The following is a 20342-nucleotide window of genomic DNA, read 5'->3' as shown; positions in this document are numbered from 1 at the left end:
AGCTAAAGATTGCTCAGTAGTTTTTATCAATTGTTTTGAAGATAATTTATCAAACCATCCATAATCATAAATTGTTCTAATTGGGACTTTAGGAATTGTCCATTTATTTAATAAATCAAGATTTTGAGGCATATCTACCTCTTCAAGTCTAGTATTTTTCGTACTAGTTTCTCCCAAATTCATATTAAGAAAAACATATCTATACTGAATATTTCAGATCTATCTCATAAATACCATGAAAGTTCCTAGGCTGTAATACCATTTAACAGGATTGAGTAGGTTGGCGGTAGTCTGCACGGCCATCCAGATCTAGCTAAATTGTACCCTTTTGTATTGGATATATAAGAACCAAAATATACAAGAATTTCGTATAGCTTGATGACTGTATAGAAGGGTTATCCTTTTACCCAAGCAAGGGGCCTGTCCAGGTCTAATACATACTCTTATTGAGCTCTTTTGTATAGCGGTTCTAACCGTGAAAAAGGACGCATATTCTTAACATCTTTAACGGGCTTAGGTCCACGACTTGCTAGACGGATCCACTAAGGCAAAGCCAATAAGAGTAGTACTAGATCCGACTGTACCACCATCTCGGAACCAAGCCAAAAAACTATATAAAAATTCCTTTATATTTTGATAGAGACCAGATCTTTCATGGTGTATATAGGAGAGAAGTTAGATATTCAACATAGATATAAAATTTCTTAGCCCGACATAGTCACGGCTAGAGGGGAGAGACTTGAAATATCTAACAAAATAAAATAAATACCTCTTAAGGCCGAAATGCAATGCCTGAGTTCGATGAACGGGAAATTTTATTTATTTCAGGAAAAAAAGTGCAAGAGAGTAATTACAATAGAGAGAGAGGGAGATTTACAAAAGAGAGAGAGAGAGAGAGAGAGTTTGGCTGATGCCTTCTCTCAAATGAATGCGCCTATAAATAAGAAGAAAAAGAATCTTAAAACAGTAAAAGAGGGTCCCACATTCTGGTCCATGTACAGTGTTTCTACTATACAAACAGTATTTCTACTGTTAAAACAGTGTATCTACAATTGAGCGGGGTCCCCGGCGGCTTCACTATGCTGTAGGTCCTGGGCGGCTATTACTGTAGTTGACCACAAATATCACAATCGAGGTTGTTTTTCTAACTCCTTCATCCTTTGGAGGAATTCTTCCGCATTTTGTATAGTATCCTCAGATAATATCTTTTCTGATTCAATAGGCTGAGAATCATCAATATCATCATTGCTAGTCTCACTCCGCATCGAAGTGTCAGATTTTTCATATTGGCTGATAGAGCGAAGCAAATTTCTTTTTACTTCTTCCAGATAATCATTTCATCTTTATCTCCTTCTTGAAAAGAGATTCTTCTGGCAATGTGCCGAACTGAGCTATCATCAATTATTTCCTTTTGGGTTTGTTGGAATATTCTTGGGTTTTTATTTTAATGGAATCCAAGAGTTCTTGACTGTATAACATCTTTGTTTTGGGATCTTTTTTCATCAATTTATCCCAAAAATTATTATAAAAGGTCCTGTATAAACAAGGAATTTGTTCTTCAGTGAATCCCAACTCTGGAGTCCACTTATGAATCCATGGAATAGAAAATTCTAGAAAGAAATATATTTGATCAATTTTTTCTAAATAACATATGTGATCTGTGTGATATAACTCATTTAAATTTGGTGAAACTTTTGTCCATTCTTTGTATAACATAAGAAATGGATCATATAATATTCTGACTGTTGGACCGTGGTATGACCATGTCACGACCCGAAATTTTTCACCGACGGGACCGTGATGGTGCGTAACATTTCACTTGTCAGGCAAGCCAACGTTAGAGAATCATTAAACCATTTCCTTATTTCGATTCAATAAATAATAATAATTAACTCAAATGAAATGTAATAAGTGCGAAATATCATAAAACTGAATTAATTACTACCACCTGGATCTGAAGTCACAATTCACGAGCATTCTAGAATTTACTACAAGTAATAGTCTGAAAGAAATACAACTGTCTGAATGAAAGAAAATAGTAGGACATAAAAGATAGACGGGGACTTCAAGGTCTGTGGACGCTGACAGATCTACCTTGAATCTCCAGACAGCGGACCAGTAGCAAATCTCGATCAACCTGAGCCGGTATCAAAATCTGCACAGAAAGTGCAGAGTGCAGCATCAGTACAACCAACCCCATGTACTGGTAAGTATCGAGCCTAACCTCGACGAAGTAGTGACGAGGCTAAGGCAAGACACCTACAATCAACTTGTACAATTTAACAGTGTATATGCAAATAACAGAAATGAAGAACTAAACAGGAAATGTCGGGAGGGGAACATACTGAGAGAAATACAAGATAAAGAACTACAACATAATGATCACCAGAGCAGTCAATATACCATGAATCAGCAGGAATAGTGAATAAAGTAAGAAAATATGCACGGCATCACCCTTCGTGCTTTTACTCTCAATCTTACCATAAAATCAATAGAAACGGCACGGCATCACCCTTCGTGCATTAACTCTCATATCATGGCACGGCATTACCCTTCGTGCATTAACACTCACAATATGGCACGGCATCACCCTTGATTAGTTTACGCTCTTTCCTTCCATGTACACTATTCATTTGTGTTTTGCCTCTTTTTCTTTTTTGAGTGAAAGCGCCTACGCTAATCAGAACCAAAGATAATCACCAAATCACTATTATCGATTGATTTTATGATTGAAATAAAATATAATAAAATATAATTGATTTTACTAGTTTAGTTACTTCATAATAAAAAATAGTAATATAAGAAAATAGCATTAGGAAAGAGGGTGATAATGAAAAAAAAAAGAACTTGATAGTAGATGGTAGAGGGAAGTCTTACAGGGGCGTATCCATATTAAGAATCTTGGGGCACGTGAACCCATCCTGCTTGCAAATAAAAGTAGATTTCCGGTTTTAAAATTTCCCATGTTTTGCTATACAGAGCAGAAGGCACCCATGGTCAAATTTGGCATTTGGTGCCTCAGTTTGAGACAATTGCCACATATGATACTAAGTAGGCGTTTGGACATAAATTTCAAGATTTGTTTTTTAAATTTGAAATTTCACTAAAATTTGATTTGAAAATTAAGTTGTGTTTGGTTATAATTTTTGTAATATATTTGAATCTGCTTTTTTCAAAACCATGAAACATGATTTATACACCACAATTTGTAAAAAAAATATCAAAATCACTCCGACTTAATTATCCTACTTGAAACAAACAATCAAATATGCTGATTGTTTAACTGTACGAACAATATCTAATGAAAATTGTAGTGGCTTCTTCAGGTAAAAGTATAAATTGTAGATCTCAACAGTGGATGTCAAAATATAGTCCAAGGCCACTCAATCAGATGGTAGGTAGTTGTAGGTGTTACCTAGGTTGAATAACTGATTGGGGTCCTTTTATAAATTTTAAAAATATAGGGTAAATTTGTAAAATTTAAAAATACCAACTTTCCAATTTTTCAATTGAAAAACTAGTTCACAACAGTTTTTCAAATTCCAAAATGCATTTTCAAATTGGATTTGAAAAAATGTAAAATTTTCATAACCAAACACTGTTTTGAAGAAAAAAAAATCTTATGTCCAAACGGGCTCTAAGTTTTTTGCTCGGCTTTTCTTCTATTTTTTCCATTATATTTTTTTCTTTTGTCTTTTCTTATCATTTTTTTGTTCTTTGATTCTCTCCTTGATTGCAACCGATTTCAACCCAATTTATTCTTCATGGTATACGATAAATTTAAAAAATTAGAGATTAGCTATTAATTACTTCTAATTAAGTTTTATTTTTATTTTAAACCATTATAAATTTGTTTCACTATTATAATAACAAAAGAAAATAATTTATGTGAGTGCATGTAAGATCTATTCTAAGTTTTACAAAGAGACTTGCTTAATTATTTTTATTCCAATCAAATTATTGCTTAATTTCTTCCAGTCAAATTGTTGAACTTCTATCTCCAATTTCCTTTAGAACGGAATATAGCTTCTTCTTTTTTTTTGTAAGCAATTCACATATAAAGAAGTAACCATATGCTCCAAGGCTTTTTGATATTTTCGTGCTTCTTTTTATTCTAAAACTTGGACCAGTTTTAGTTTTAACGGCATTAATACTTGTACAAAGTATAATTGATAATATTAATCAAAAAATAAATTTAATTTAGCAGGATTATAGTTAATTATCTCTTTGAATAACATTTTTAAAGTTAATAATAAGTCATAAAACACTAAATCTTTTTACGTTACTGACGTTATGACAAGCATTAATCTTACATCAAAGTTATATGTGCACCCATGATCTTAAAATCTAGATTCACCTCTGAACTGATATCCTTCACCATCATCGTTTATATGTATAACTCAGTATATATACAGATAATCCTAATAGAAAAATACAGAGAAAAGTGCTCACAATGGAAAATACCCTAAATTACAAGGGTTATGTAAAGTCATCAGAAGAAAAGGGACAGAAGCCTAACTTCCTGCTTGAGGAAACATGAGAAAAGAAAATATGTTTAGTTGAGTGAAATTGTTAAAACGTTTAAATTTGAAGGATTACCAACTGAGAAACGTGGTTCAAGATTTGCAATCTCTTCTCTTTACTTAGACGTCAAAGCTTATTTATGTCCATATCAATAATTGTCATAGACTATATAGTCCGACGTATATTCCACTAATTAAAATCCTCCGGAAAATATCAAGTTTCATTTTCTACTATACGATAATTTATCGAAGGAGAATTATCACTACTGTTCCCGTTCTGCTTGTTTCACTTCTAGCAAAAAGATACCGCAAAATTCAGTTGCGAAGCGTGTAGGCTAATAGAAGGAAAAAAAATATTTAAAGAGAAAAGCACTAAATTGTACAAGACAAGACAAAATTTATATGGTTCGGTAACTTTTGCCTACTCCACGGCCACACAAAGAATAGCTCTTTATTAATGAGAGAAGAAGAAGTGAGAATAATTTACAAATAAAAGAGGGATACCTGAAGAACGTCTACTGAAAAAAAATTCAGCAAATGTGAATACGCGGCAGAACGGCATCGCAAACTGCACGCCCCAATTCTTTCTTTCACTCCTTTTCACTCTCACTCCGTTTCATTATGTCGTTTTTTCTTCTCTCTTTCTTGTCTGATTGCTTCTTTTCTTTCTTTGACTTTTATTTTTCTCTTTCTTTTGCAAAGAAAAGGGTTTGCTCCCATCAAATTCAACCAGTTTTTGGACTTTTTTTGCTTACTCGAAAAAGTTATTGGTTAATAATTATTGCAAATCCGCTAGCTCAGGGACAAAATAAACACAATGTCTAAGCACTAAATGACTCAAATAAACTTGAAGAGATAAGAAAGCTTAAGTCGAGTTTGCACGCATGAAATAGTCTTTTAATTAAACAGAGAGGACAGATTAGAGGTTGGTTGCCAACGCCATTTTTGTCCAAATATCAAAGTGTTCATAACTGGTTCTCTTAGTACTTTTTTACTCTTTTCTGTAACTAGAAGGAGGTCCGTAACCTTTTTCTCAAATAAAAAAGGCAAAGCCAAGTAGCTTTTGAACTCCAATTTCAAAAAGTTACAAGACAAATTTTAGCTGCAAATAAAATTGAAAATGGATTTCTCACATTAAAAAAAGAAATAAATGTCACATTCCTCAATAGGGGCCTTTTAATCTCGAGTAGAGTAGGGATCCGAGAGAGCAAAGCATACATCCCTATCATAATCACGAGTCTGTTTATAGTCAGGAAAATATAAATCAGTAAATCCACTTTCCTAGGTTGTTTATAGGGCATGCCGCCATTGGCTTCTTCAATGCTTATTCAGTTATTCTCCATCAAGCTCCCCTACCCCAGGAAAAACTAAACATTGAATTTTTTTTAAGTGATTTCATACATTACCATTTCTATTAATTATAAAATATTAATTGATATTTAATAAACCTTAGCATGCATGTTAAAAAATTTCCTAAATAAATCAAGTGGGGTGATTAACCCGTGAAACAGAAGCATTTATTTTCCTCGCATTGAAAGTTGTTTATTTTGAAAGGGAGTGAGGCCATGAACAATTCTATTATTGGCTCTTATGGCGCTTAGCAGAGGAGTTAAACTAATGGGGGCAGTTTCTCACGGAGAATGAAATCTCAAACAAAAAAGTTTACATATAATTAGATTCCATTAAACATGATTAAATATGTCATTAAGATACACACATTTCTAACAAATGTGTCATATCTTAAATTCATGAATTTTGGCACACAATCAACCTGTAATACCAGACTTGTCACCTGTAGCAGCAGCCTTGTTAGTCTTAAGTCCTCTGCTTTCTTAATTGTCCTTTAAAACTCCAGGAGAAATTAAATCATGCAAAAAAGAGTTAGCTTGTAGGTAGTGCCTTTCCTTCTGCAAAATTATCAATTTGAATGCCAGCTTCTCGAATGCATATTCTTCTGCCAATATTGCAAGTTATAATAGCAATAATCAGCAGTAGTAGTACAAAAGTTGAAAGACAATCACATCATAAGCGAGGGTAAAGATAGATGAAGCCAACTACATCTATACATAACAATGATGACAATAAACAACAAACAGTGTTAACAGAAAAAGAGAATAGAAAAACAAAGTGAACAGAAGAACTTTGTGTGTTTACCATAAGAATGTAGTCATGGTACAGTCCAAAGGGTTTTCCTCTTTTCCTTTTACTTCAGAGGGCAGGGGAGGTTTTTGGTATGAACATGGCAGAATGAAAAAAAAGAATCACTCTTCAGTTTACATCACAAGAAGGTACGGGATGTATTTTAATAATTTCTCGATGAACTATTGGAGAGAAAAATGATTGCTAAAACCTCATACTGTACAAATGCTAAAATGTGTTAACATCATCTATATTAATCGTTTTTGAGATTCGAAGACTATGAATTTGTTATGCTAAAAGTGAACTAAAATTCATCCTAAGATCCATCCCATTTTGTTAGAAATATGTTTTAGAAGTTGCTCTCAGTAAAATTACTGTTTCAGCTTAACAATTATTTACTGCAGTAATTTAGTTTTAAATTTGAAATAATTTTGAACTAGTCTTTAGGAGTGAACTAGTCTCTAGGAGTTTGTTATTTCAGCAGATTTTGTGCTGATTTTTAGGTCTTTTAAGTTAGTCTTTTAAATTGTAGTCCAAATGCAGTAAAATAATATAGAATTTTCAGCTTCAGTTCCTTTTACATCTATTCCAGTATACTCTTTTTATTTTCTTGTCATCTTCCCCCATTATTTCCTTAGTTTCTTTCATCAAGAACTAACAATTAGTATCAGAGCCATCTTTTTAAGGGACCTAAGTAAAATCTTTTCTTGAATGAGATGGAGACTGAAACGAATTTTCTCAAATTGGCTCCTCCAGTCTTTGATGGTGAAAATTACCAACTGTGGGCAGTGAGAATGAAGACTTACTGGGAGGCTTTAGATCTTTGGAAGGTCTGTGAAAGAGGATTATAGTGTTCTTCCGCTGCCTAACAATCCCACCGTGGCCCAGATCAAGAGTCACAAGGAAAAGAAAACCAGGAAATCAAAGGCGAAAGCAACTTTGTTTGCTGGTGTGTGTGCAACAATTTTCACGAGTTATGGCTCTCAAATCAGCATAAGAAATTTGGGATTATCTAAAGGAAGAATATACAGGAGATGAAAGAATACGAGGCATGAAGGTGTTGAATTTAGTAAGGGAATTCGAGTTGCAGAAAATGAAAGAATCTGAGACCGTCAAAGAATACTCAGATCGGTTACTTGGCATTGTTAACAAGGTAAGGTTGCTTGGTACTAAATTTAAAGATTCAAGAATTGTTGTAAAAATTCTTGTTACGGTGCCTGAAAAATATGAAGTATCCATAACTACCTTGGAAAATACAAAGGATCTATCCAAGATTACCTTGGCAGAATTGTTAAATACATTGCAGGCACAAGAGCAAAGGAGGCTTATGAGGCAAGATGGTATGGTTGAAGGAGCCTTGACAGCCAACCACAAAACTCAAAGCAAAGGTAATAATGCAAAGAAAAATTACCCACCTTGTCAGCATTGTGGCAAAAAAGGTCATCCACCATTCAAATGTTGGAAGAGGCCAGATGCAAAGTGCAAAATCTGCAACTAACTTGGTCATGAAGCTGTAATTTGCAAAGGCAAATCTCAAAAGCATGAAGCAAATGCCCAAGTCGCCAATGAAGAAGAAGATCACTTGTTTGTGGCAACTCTTCTTTCAACCAAGAAATCTGATTCTTGGATAATTGATAGTGGTTGTACAAACTACATGACATATGACAGAAATCTTTTCAAAGAATTCACGTCTATGGGAAATAAGAAAGTCGGAACTGGGAATAGTGATTATGTTCTTGCTAAAGGAAAAGGAACTGTTGCAATTGCAACAAATTAAGGTACTAAGAAAATTTCAGATGTTCTTTATGTTCTTGATATTGATCAAAATTTATTGAGTGTTGGACAACTAATGGAAAAGGGATTTAAAGTATCCTTTGAAGATAAACATTGTTTCATTTATGATGCAACTGGACTTGAGATTTTAAAAGTTAAAATGAGAGGTAAAAACTTCTCATTTGATCCAACAGAAAATGAAGAATGGAGTCAAAAGAATCTACAACGTGCAGATAATCCTCCAACTGAGGACATATGTGAAAATGAGGCAAGGAAGAAATTGTCAATATTTCAGAAAAATAAAATCTGGAAGAAAGTTGACAAGCCTCAAGGGAAAATGCAAATCTGGAAGAAAGTTAGATAAGTCTCAAGGCAAGATGCAAATGAAGCCGAAAAAAGAGCCAACTTATTTCATTGACAATCATGAGATGCAGCAAAATAGAAAAGTGAACTCGATTTACGGCAAGTCCAAAGATCAGTTGGCAGATTTACGTACAAATTCGTTTCCAGTTAAAGGTTTACAAGGCACAAATTCAGAATTTGCAGCTTCAAAAGCAAGGAGTGTTAGAAATATGCTTTAGAAGCTGCTCTCACTAAAATTATTTTACTGTTTCAGCTTAAGAATTATTTACTGCAGTAATTTAGTTTTGAATTTGAAATAATTTTGAACTAGTCTTTAGTAGTGAACTAGTCTCTAGGAGTTTTTTATTTTCAGTAGATTTTGTGCTTATTTTTAGGTCTTTTAAGTTAGTATTTCTCTTATAAATTGTAGTCCAAATGCAGTAAAATAATATAGAATTTTCAGCTTCAGTTCCTTTTACATCTATTCCGGTATAATTTTTTTATTTTCTTGTCATCTTCCCCTGTTATTTCCCTTAGTTTCTTTCATCAAGAACCAACACATTTGCTCAAACTAAAGATGTATGTCGGCTTCACCATAATTTTGACAAGCATGTGCCATGGGAAGATTGTTTCGCAAATATGGACAAGGAGTTGTTAGGACTAAAATTCATGAGCAAATGCAGGTGTACGATTAATTAAATCAAATTTGCAGATAATAAATCCTGCCAGCCAACTTTAATTCAATAGCTACTGGTAGAAACTCTAGCCTATGATAAAGGTTCAGACACACTCCAGCTGGCCAATGAAAAATTACTCACTCAGTTAGAGGTAGATAAGTAAGAAGCTTACATAAGAATGTCAATGGAACTGCTGTCTTTTCCACATGATCAAGGAAAGCATTTCATCCTCTGCAGAAAAGAATCTTTTGTGTTGGTACAATAGAACGAGATTTATTTGCGTAAAATAGTTTAGTTTAAATAACGAAAACCTGTCTTTCTATTTCAACAGCAGCTGCAGAAAGTCTTCTTTTTAGCAACGACCTCTCTTCTTCACAAGTTTTCATGTTGGTGTCTGAGCAAAACAGAAGAACATTCAGACATAATATGGAAGAAATACGAGGAAGGTAAGAACTTTATAAGATAGCCTAATTCTGAACTGACCAACACTCATTTGATCTATAACCACAGAAAAGAGAGGATGGAAACAACACACTGTCAAAGTCACCTCACGCGGTTCTCCCAAAAAGTATACCTTCCTCCACTGCTTTCATAGGGTACCTTGTAATTTTTGAGAATTTTGTTATACAGTTCTGGGAGCAAACAAATAAATTAGATCTCCTTGGTAGAAATTGTCCACTTCTGCCAAGAATAGTATCGGTTTGATGTGAATTGAAGTAACATTTTCACTTAGAAAAGCTTAAAGATCAATTGGTTCACTCCATGAATTCACCAAATCCTACACTCCAGTCTCAAATTATGCTTTCGGGACAAAGTGAAGCCCTGCTGTCTACAGTAAGCCTCCGGAATCAGACATGCTTTTTGCCCAATTGACACGAGAGGGAAATGCCATAAAGGTAATAAAGGTCCACCTAGAAAGGATCTAAGCGTCCTTTCAAATAGTTCAAAGTAAGGTTCCCGATCCCTAACGAGTTATCTAAAGCCAAAGATAACAGCATTTGGACTTTGTGAGCAAAATGAATTCCACCTTGACCCAGAAAAAAAAGAAGAAAAAAACCGGCCCATTGCCTCAAAAGGCAAGTGCTGTGTTCTTGGCATTGTATGTCTAGTGAGATGAACATTTCCAGATCTATTTCCAAAGAGAACCATCCATCCAGAGTGACTATCAAATTCATGCATGCATGCATGCTCACTTTTTTGACAGGTCAAATTTTAAATGCATGAGGTGCAATAACCATGGCTAAGCATGTGTTCTGGCTTCAGAAAGTGTAAGTTACATGTCAAGAAATGATGTGGATAGTAAAAAAAAAATTAACACAGAGCTGAAAGAACACCGTCTTACCATAATAATATGTTGATTGAATTGTGATGCGTTCAGTTGGCTGAATAATGAGAATAAAGACTATTCAGTAAAAAGACAAAAGCTTCTATCTGGAAGAAACAGCCAAAAGACTAGATGAAGTAAATAATATTTCATACAAAGAAAAAGAAAAAGGAAAAAAAGTATAAGAAAATGAATGAGCATACAGAAAGACTATCTTTTGATGTGTCAATTACATCCTCAATGTCTGAGATTGGTTATAGAAAAAGTACTTGAAATCTCCGCCCAACCCCACATGTGTATATTTTCCAGCAGCTGAATTAATGCCGGAAATGGAAAAAGATCCTAAAATGCAAAAAGAATTAAGCAAAATACAGTACATAAAAATGATGATGATGATGCTCTCTGTACGCCATCTTACCAGAACCATCATCTTCCAACACTCTATCGCATCCAATCCCTCAAATTCCTTTTCGTATCCAACATTTCCTAATCTTCGCCGCTGCACTCCCCACCCCCCTTCCCCCGTTCACAATGCCACTCCTCACTTCCTCTAAACCATCATAGCCCTCCTTTGCACCCCAGGTAGCAGCCATGCTCATGGATGATTCCTTCCCCAGCCTCTATTATTCTTCTTCGTCCCCTCCCAACTCTCTCACCATCACAATTCCCTCCAGCTCCTCACCCATCCTGCCCCAGGCTTCTTCTTCCCCCCTACTTAGCTTCTTCCCTCCCACCCCAGCACCTCCATCCCAAGGCCTATTCTTATTCATTCATTACAACTCCTCCAGCACGACCGCACCACCTTCTATTCTATCTTTATAGTCAATTTGGAATCTCACTATGCGCCTTAGTTTTAGCATGTTCAAGCCACATTTACCGCGGGATCATGGTAAAGGACCTATTAGAATTTTCAGACATGATGGCTGCAGTTTATGCCTATCGAATGTTGGTGACGAAATTGATTTGACAACAAACTTAAAGGACCAAATTTTCTATGTACTCCATATATGGACAATATTGACATAAAAAATGAAGAACTTCCGAAAGTTTAGATCATATCTACGAGTTTAAACTGAAATCTCCAGCACAACTCCTAGGACCAATCATTGCATTATCAACCAACAAACAAATGCATGTGTTCCAAATTTCTCAAAAAATAACTTTCTCCCATGAATACATTTCGTAAAAATATGATGTGCTTAAAGTGTTGCTTTTCAAACGACACAAAAAGTATTATAAAGTAGGCTTCAAAAGGATCAAGTTCATAAAACTACAGCCGATGTAATATTTTTAGCATAGTCAAGATACCTTTCATTAGATACTACTTTCAAGCAAAGTAGATAAATTTATACCTGTTTCAAATGAAAAAAAAATGAAAAGAAAGTAATTGGACTAGAAATAATACCATTACAAAGATCCCTTCACGTCTAGTAGGTAATTGCTCAAGCTTTCTCAATGTTTCATCTCCTTTTGTGACTTTGCCAAATATTGCATACTGAATTATTCGACAAAAAATGAAAAATAATGTAAGATTCTCAATTTTAAAAAATCCTTCTCTATTCACTATGATAGCTAGGATTTTGACCAGCACACCTTGCCGTCAAGGTGAGGTGCATCTCCAAGGAGCATTGAAAATGATGACGTACCACTATCAGGATCATCATACCTATGGAAAATCAGATATGAGAAAGGTTCACCTAAAGTTAATTGGTGCACAAATGAAATACCAGTAAAATCAGAAAGTGCAAAATTGAAGGTATCTTGCTAGAGAATAGAAAAGATTTTTAATTGCGTGTGGCATCCATAGAGTTTGATCCTAATTTACATATCCCAGACAATACCCGCATACACCTCGGTCAGTCCTTAGTATAGACCATGACTATCTGCAGCAAAAGACGAAATCCTGTATACTAGTCAATTCCTACTTTGACATCTCCGAGTCTACCCTTACTTTAGAAGTTATGTTGTACAGCTTCTTAACAAGCAATGTCACTCAATAAAAGATTAATAGACTATGTCATGCATTTTTCCAGATGAACATTTCTTATAAGCATGAAATTGCAATATATAGGAACAGTGCGTCTCAAAAGAATAACTGTACCATGCTTGTAACTTACTATAGATCTGGCCATTCATAGCCAAGAAAATCAACAAACATTACCTTCCCATTGAAAGGATCCCTCTCACATGTTTCACTTCACTAAGTTCACCGACAACAGTTTTTTCAGCTTCTGCCCTTTGTTCTTCATTCATAGGTGCACTCCTCCCCCCAACAACATCAGCCACTTGGGCAACAAAACCCTTATCAACCTGCCGACGTCATTAAGATTCTCATCATCAAATTCCAAACATAATAAGGCACAATGTTTTAATTACTGGCAGTTACCCGAAAGAAGTGATTGGTATTGTAGCATCCCAAGCGCACTAGCTTGAAGATGTGCTCAACTGTCTTTGGTGCAACACTAGGGTAGAAACCAAATTCAATATCTCCATAATTTGTCTGCCATATAGTTAAAATCAGTCAAAAACTATTCAGATGGATCAAGACAAAGTTCGTACTTGGTGGTTTGAGTGGTGAGGAGATTAAGAGTCGGCACAGCAAGCAACTTTTATCCTTACATTGTAAGACATAATTAAAACCTTATTTCAATTCAATATAATAGCAGAATCAAGTAACAGCGAGAATTCTGATAGCTAATAACAATATACATTCTTAGGGATCACAGTATCCAACCCACTTAACTGAATATCCGTTTAACCAAAAAAAAAGTTCCGCATTTTCCTTCAACTTCTATAATTTAAAGTAGGAGTTACTTATGTACAAATATACTTGCTTTACTGATAAAAATACAGATTCCAAGTTCTATTTTCTTAATGAATCATTGCATGCCAAGGATCACAAAGAAACTTTTATCCGAAGTTTTAAACTAAATAAATACAATGATTCAACCACGCAAAGATGTAGTGTTTTTGGCACAGCCCCTCGGCTTGAACCACATCTACTTTTTCTTTTTTTCTTTTTTCTAATGGTGGTGTTCAGGCCAATTTTCGCACACCTCGACTAAATCTACCGATTACCTGCTACCTTCCACTAGCACAGATATCGAGTAATTGTGTCCACCAAGTCTTAGACAGATAGAAAGAAATAACCTAGTGTTTTTTCTCTCCACTAGGATTGAACCTAAGACCTCATGGTTCTCCACCCACTTCATAGACCACTAGGTTATACCATTGGGTGCGGGCATGAAATTCATATATTCAAATATATATATATATATATATATATATATATATATATATATATATATACACACACACACACAAGGCCAATGCCCACTGCCACAAAGTAGTAGTAGGTATGATGGTTTTCCGCATTGATTGAACATCATTAATTTGCCTCTGATTTCAACATAATACTAGCAGAATTAACTAAACAGTATGAATTTCTAACAGCTCATAATCAAACATGAATATATACATTATTGGCAATCAAATACCCAACAAACTAAACTTAATATCACAATAAACAAGAAAAGTCTTCCATTATCCTTCTACTTCTCACAATATAAAACAAAAGTTACCAATTTAAAATAATACATGGTATAAGGGGAGTCATGGAGCAACGGTAAAGTTATCTCTGTGTGACCTAGTCACGGGTTCGAGCCGTGGAAGCAGTCACTAATGTTTGCATTAGGGTAGGCTGTCTACCTCACCAAAGGATGTGAGCCCTTCCCCGAACCTTGCGTGAACGCGGGATGCCTTGTGCATCGGGTTGCCCTTTTCAATTTAATTTCTGTATTATTTTCTTCTTTAATGAAAAGAAATGAGGTTACATTATTTTTGTTTTAGTTTTTTGAAAATTATATCTTAAAGTAAAGATAACTTATATTTGTTGCACTTAATGTCCATTAGTTAGTTTAACAATCTTTAAGAATACTAATTTGTACTAAATTGGGAATGAATTTTATTAAATACATGCAAGACGTTAGGTTATCCAAGTTAATGAATCTTGAAAAATGAATTTAGAAATTTTATTAGATTCATTCTTGAGCTCTTAAATACGTTCTTCTACATTATGATATTATAAAAGGCATGAATTTATTCATGAACTTTGTTTAATGTTGTTTGAGTTTTTCAAGAAATCTTAGCCAATAAATAGGAGTTCTTTCATTTGGAAATAAAAGCACAAAAATAAGCACAAGAAAGCAATTCTTTTTCTGAGAAGGACAAGAAAGCAATTCTCTTATTTGAAGAACAAAAGAAAGACATTCTTGGATGTTTACCTTGTTGTGCCTTGGTTGAACTCTATGTTGTTGAATTTATTCTTCCATCTGCTCGTAGAGGAGACTTAAGAAGCGTATTTTATGCGCCTCTAAGAATGACAAGAATATTTAAATAACTATGCAGATGCCTTGTCGCAAAATGTTTTACCTCCGGTTCAATGAGTTGAAGTTATTATATATGATTCAAAAAAATTGAAGATTTTTCAGTTCGAGCAATTAGAAGACTTTACTACTTCAATTCCAACTTCTGTATCGAAAACTAAAAAGTGATTTCTTCACGCGCTATGATGGGTCTAACAAAGTTGTACTTTGTGTCATTGTGCTTAGTCCTATAATGATACTTAAGGTCTTCCATATAAGCTACGGCTACTTGGCTATCACAACACAGCTAAACTGGATCCATTAACTTGCCAATGATCCCAAAGTATTTCATAAACCTCTTTAGCCACACAGCTTCTTGCACTGCTGCAGAACATGCAATAAACTTTGCTTCCATAGTTGACAAAGCTATGCATATCTGCTTGATACTCCACAAAATGGTAACATTTTTAAGCAAGAATACATATCCCAAAGTGGATCGCGTGCTGCAATCTTTGCCATGAGCTAGATCAACCATGGATTTCCATCATGTCTTTGAACTTGAGAGATATGGATGCATAGGTGAAAATTTTGAGAACTAAGAAAAAATCATCATCTTTGTTTTCCAATATCTCTTTTGATGCCTCAGACTACCATCACATATCATCCCCTTTTGTGTCTCTTCTCACAACATTGGAAGAAAATGATTTTCTCATTCCCTGCTACTTCATTCTCGTGCCAATTAAATATCTCCATATCTCTTGAACCAAGCACTTCACATCTAAAAATTTGTAGCGCATAAATAAGCAATACATAATTTATCAAAATATTCTTGCTTAAGGTTTGAAAGGTGATCACCTAATTAAAGAACCAAAGTTTCTTGTCCTACTACAATCAGGATCTTTTGAATAAAACAGATAGGAATCATATGTGCATATCATGTAGGATGTATCCTTGTGGCCATATATCAGGAAATATTTCCTTGTTAGAACCAAGATAATAAAGAACTAAAATATCTTCAAGTTCTTAGAACCAGATATAATAATAACTTTAACTCGTTCATTGTAACTAGAGATAAAACATATTTTCAGTTGGTGGACCATAACATATGAAAAATTGTTAAACAACAATAATAATCTTCTCGTGGGTAGAGGCACGTAAATACACTATTTGAAGATAGTTAAAGTTTCTTCCACGAGCAAATGAAAAAATAATGACAACACCATCTCTGTGTTCAGCTAAGACTCAACAAGGTAGCATTCAAGTCTTGGTGTTCAACTAAGACTCAACAAGGTAGCATTCAAGAACGTTGCTCTTCTATTCTTGAATCTAGGATTTCACCTTCTGACCAATGTCTTTCTTTTGTTTTCAGAATAAGGAACGTGCTTGTTTGTGTTTTTTATGCTTATATTTTCCAAATGAAAGAACCACTACTTATACACAAAGAATTTCTTGAAAAATGTAAACAACGTTAAATAGAGTTCATGAATAAATTCATGATTTTTAGAATACCCAAAATATATTTGCAAAATCAAGAATATATCTTAGGAGTTCAGGATGAACTTAAAAAGTTTTCCAAATTCATTTCTCAAGATTGATTCACTGTGGAAAACTAAGTAGGCGTTTGGACATAAATTCCAAGATTTTTTTCACATTTGGAATTTCACAAAAATTTGATTTGAAGATGAAGTTGTGTTTGGTTATAATTTTTGCAACATATTTGGATGTGTTTTTTTCAAACCATGAAACATGATTTATATCCCCACAATTTGTGAAAAAATATCAAAGCCACCCAGACTTGATTATCCTACTTGAAACAAACAATCAAACATGTTGATTGTTTAACTGTATGAACAATCTCTAATAGAAGTGGTAGTGGCTCCTTCAGTTAAAAGTATAAATTGTAGATTTAACAATGGATGTCAAAATATAGTCCAAGACCACTCAATCATATGGTGGGTAGTTGTAGGTGTCACCTAGGTTCAATAACTGATTGGGGTCCTTTTATAAATTTTAAAAATATAAGATAAATTTGTAAAATTTAAAAATATAAAAATTCCAATTTTCCATTGAAATCAAATTCGAAAATGCATTTTCAAGTTGAATTTGAAAAATTGTAAATTCTTCATAACCAAACATTATTTTGAAAATTGTTTTTGAAAAAAAGGAAAAATTTCTTATGTCCAAACGGGCTCTAAGTCTTCCGGAAAAAAATTATTGTTCCAAATTTATTGGAACACTTATTTCCAACAATCCTCTACTTGTTTAAGAAACTTTGAAGGTTTGAGACAATTGATTTAGTTACACGCATCGATAGTGGCATCTTCCGGACTTGAATCATTAGCTAGTGAAAGTATTCTAAATCATTAAACTGCTAGTGAATGAATCTTGAACAAAGGAATTCATCATATGAAGTAGAAAATACCTATGCACATTACTATTTTCCAGTGAAAATAGAGAAACTTTGTCACCTTACACCCGTGTGCTCTGAATCCTTTTTTCTAAGTGCTAAGATTTTGCCTTTCTAAATCTTATCGAAGCAGCATGCACTCTGCACTTAGACCGGTGAATTCATCAAGAGGAACTTTGCATACTTCGACGAAAATAGTCTAGTAATTCATTAAGAGATATTAGTTTCAAACTTCTTCACAACAAAGTATCGATAAATCTATCAAAAGTGTTCCTACTAACTCCAGTCGAAATTGGTCAAAGATTTATAAAGAGAATAGAATATTATCCTCCTTTTCAAACGGAATATGCACATCCATTACATCTTTCCAAATAATGGGAATTTTATTGATGTGCTCAAGACATCTCAACAAATGTAACTTTACTTGTTTGTCCCTTTGAACCTAAGATAATATCATTAGGTAGGGTTTTCATAAAGTACAGTAAATTTACAACAAGTTTTATTCTCATCCGTTTACAAGTTTTCACCAACAACTCTTTGCCTAATCCTTTAGACAAAGAGCTGCTAAATTAAACCTGGATTTAACATATTCAACGCATATTATATTATCCTCCAATAATCTTCTCATGTTATTACGTTTGGGACAAACTTGTCTCAATGTGTCATCGTAACAATCACTTAAAGCCCGAAATATACCACATTTATCATCACAGTAGATAGTCAAAGGTGGCACTGCCTTACTCCAGAGAGGAATATCTATTAAAATACTTCCAAGCCAATCGGCTACTTCTCCAGCAGAAGACATAGCTATAAATTCTGATTTTGTTGTTGAGTGAGTAATACATATTTGCTTCTTTGATTGCCAAGCAATTGTTGTTTCAGCTAAAGTGTCCAAGCAGTAATTGACTTAGAGTCGCAGAATTCCAAGTCACATCACTATACCCTTCAAGAACGGTTGGAAAGGGAGAGTAATGCATTCCAACATTAATTGTATTCTTTAAGTACCTTTAAACACGGCTTAAGGCATTCTAATGTTCAACTCTGGGATTACTAGTAAACTTGCTCAATGTTCGTATTGCATAAACAATATCAGGTCTTGTACAATGCATGGCATATATAAGACTCCCAACAATCCGAATACTAAGTCAGCTAATCTACAGCACCACTGGAATTTATGGTGTAGGGCAGGCTAGTATCAAAACAACCAAACTTTTTAAGACTCTCAATACAGTTGGCTTCAGTAAGAATAAAACCAATAAATCTTACAATTTTAATGCCCAAAATCGCATGAGCTTTTCAAAGATCTTTTATCTCAAAATGAGAAGTGAGAAATGATTTAGTTTCCTTGACTCTTTCAATATCAGTTGCAAAGTACAATATGTCATGTTATCTACACAGTGACAAATCAGAACACCGGAATTTTCTTGAGATTTATTGCAAGCATGAACTTGAAGTTACATCAAATGGATATAAAACCCCACTTCTCAATGGAGAGCTAGATGAACAACAACAACAAACTTAGTATAATCCCACAAGTGGGGTCTGGGGATAATAGTGTGTACGCAGACTTTACCCTTACCTTCAAAAAGGCAGAGAGGTTGTTTCTGCAAGACCCTCGGCTTAGGAAAGGTAAAAAGAAGGGCAACAACAAGCACACCAATCAGAAAACCGAAGCAAAAATACAAAACTAACACTAGGTACTGCAATCAGAAAGCGGAAACAAAAGCAACAACAAGTAATAGCAGAAGTCAAGGAATACGAAAATACACAAATGACACTAAGTTATGTACTAAAGCTACTGTTACAGACAAGGACAACGCTCGGCTACCTAACCCTTTACCTTTATTTTCAACCTCCATACCTCCCTATCCATGGTCATGTCCTCAGTAAGTTGGAGCAACGCCATATCTTGCCTAATCACATCTCTCCAATACTTCTTCGGCCTGCCTCTAACTCTCCTTAGGCCCTCCAGGGCCAATCTCTCACACCTCCTCACCGATGCATTTATGCCTCTCTTCTTCACATGCCTGAACCATCTAAGTCTCGAGTAACCATTAGGTTTTGTCCAAAATGTTCAAGAGTAACGTTCGCAAGCTCGAGAGGTCCATTTATGGATTTAAACAATCATTTAGGCATTTGTAGTTGAGATTTCATCAAGTTATTACAATCTTATTACTTTAATATGATCGATGAGGACCAGTGTGTGTATATGAAGCGGCCTGAAACCGATTACTTATTGCCACAAAGTAGAAGTGAGCGCAATTTCCGCATCCACTGACTAAAGGCTCCTGAATCTACCTCTGATTTCAACCACATATACTAGCAAAATTAACTAAACAGCGTGAACTCTAACAGTTAATAATGTACTAAACATGAAAATATACATTCTTGGAGTTTATCCCTCTAATCAAGAAATGTCTTCCATTTTACCAAATTTACAGTAATATATACTACAAAAAGAAGATACTAAGTTCTGATCTTTCAAGCATTAACTTCAGCTGTACAACATGAATTAGTGTGACTCAATACAATAAACATATGTAATGTGAAAGAAGATCAACCTGAAAGACAACGCGGGTCGACCCGAATTCTGGTTCAAATGCATAGGTAGCGTTTGAAGCCAAGCAGAGAAGGGCTATGTAGGCAATGAAAATCGAGACCCTTTTGTCTCTACACATGTTTGGATTTTCCAGTGTTTTCTGCTAGTACATGTCAGAAATGCGATCCACCTGTGGATATTCAACTCCAGCTCCTGGGGCGGGTTATAGCTTTCTCAATTCTCACACTTTTGCA

The 20342-nt window shown here is 34.6% G+C and overlaps 1 protein-coding gene across 2 annotated transcripts; it reads right to left on the bottom strand.

Annotated features, from left to right (window-relative positions):
• Positions 1-6163: 6163 nt before the first annotated feature.
• On the bottom strand, positions 6164-20342 carry LOC107782704 (peptidyl-prolyl cis-trans isomerase CYP23). Of its 2 annotated transcripts, none has more exons than XR_012694955.1 (9): positions 20111-20342; positions 13165-13278; positions 12940-13088; positions 12372-12444; positions 12184-12273; positions 10797-10836; positions 9766-9848; positions 6678-9685; positions 6164-6477 (listed from the first exon to the last, which is right to left on the bottom strand). XR_012694955.1 is itself a non-coding variant. In XM_016603634.2 (9 exons), exons 1-8 carry the CDS (start codon positions 20225-20227, stop codon positions 9665-9667), a joined length of 687 nt encoding a protein of 228 aa, XP_016459120.1. In that variant the 5' UTR covers positions 20228-20341; the 3' UTR covers positions 6164-6477; positions 9627-9664. The 2 variants fall into 2 exon arrangements, 1 of the variants encoding a protein (XP_016459120.1); XM_016603634.2 differs by having other exon boundaries at positions 9627-9685; positions 20111-20341.

The sequence above is a fragment of the Nicotiana tabacum genome, chromosome 9 (genome assembly GCF_000715075.1).
Source record: "Nicotiana tabacum cultivar K326 chromosome 9, ASM71507v2, whole genome shotgun sequence".
In the NCBI taxonomy this organism is placed as follows: domain Eukaryota; kingdom Viridiplantae; phylum Streptophyta; class Magnoliopsida; order Solanales; family Solanaceae; genus Nicotiana; species Nicotiana tabacum.
Note: the sequence above shows the minus strand (reverse complement) of the source record. Positions and strands in the feature narration are given on the sequence as shown.

Coding starts and splice junctions, on each gene's coding strand:
- LOC107782704 (XM_016603634.2), bottom strand. CDS start 20,227: ATGTGTAGAGACAAAAGGGTCTCGATTTTCATTGCCTACATAGCCCTT. Junction 13,089..13,164: donor ATACCAATCACTTCTTTCGG/GTAACTGCCAGT, acceptor TGACGTCGGCAG/GTTGATAAGGGTTTTGTTGC. Junction 10,837..12,183: donor GTGAAGGGATCTTTGTAATG/GTATTATTTCTA, acceptor CTCATTATTCAG/CCAACTGAACGCATCACAAT.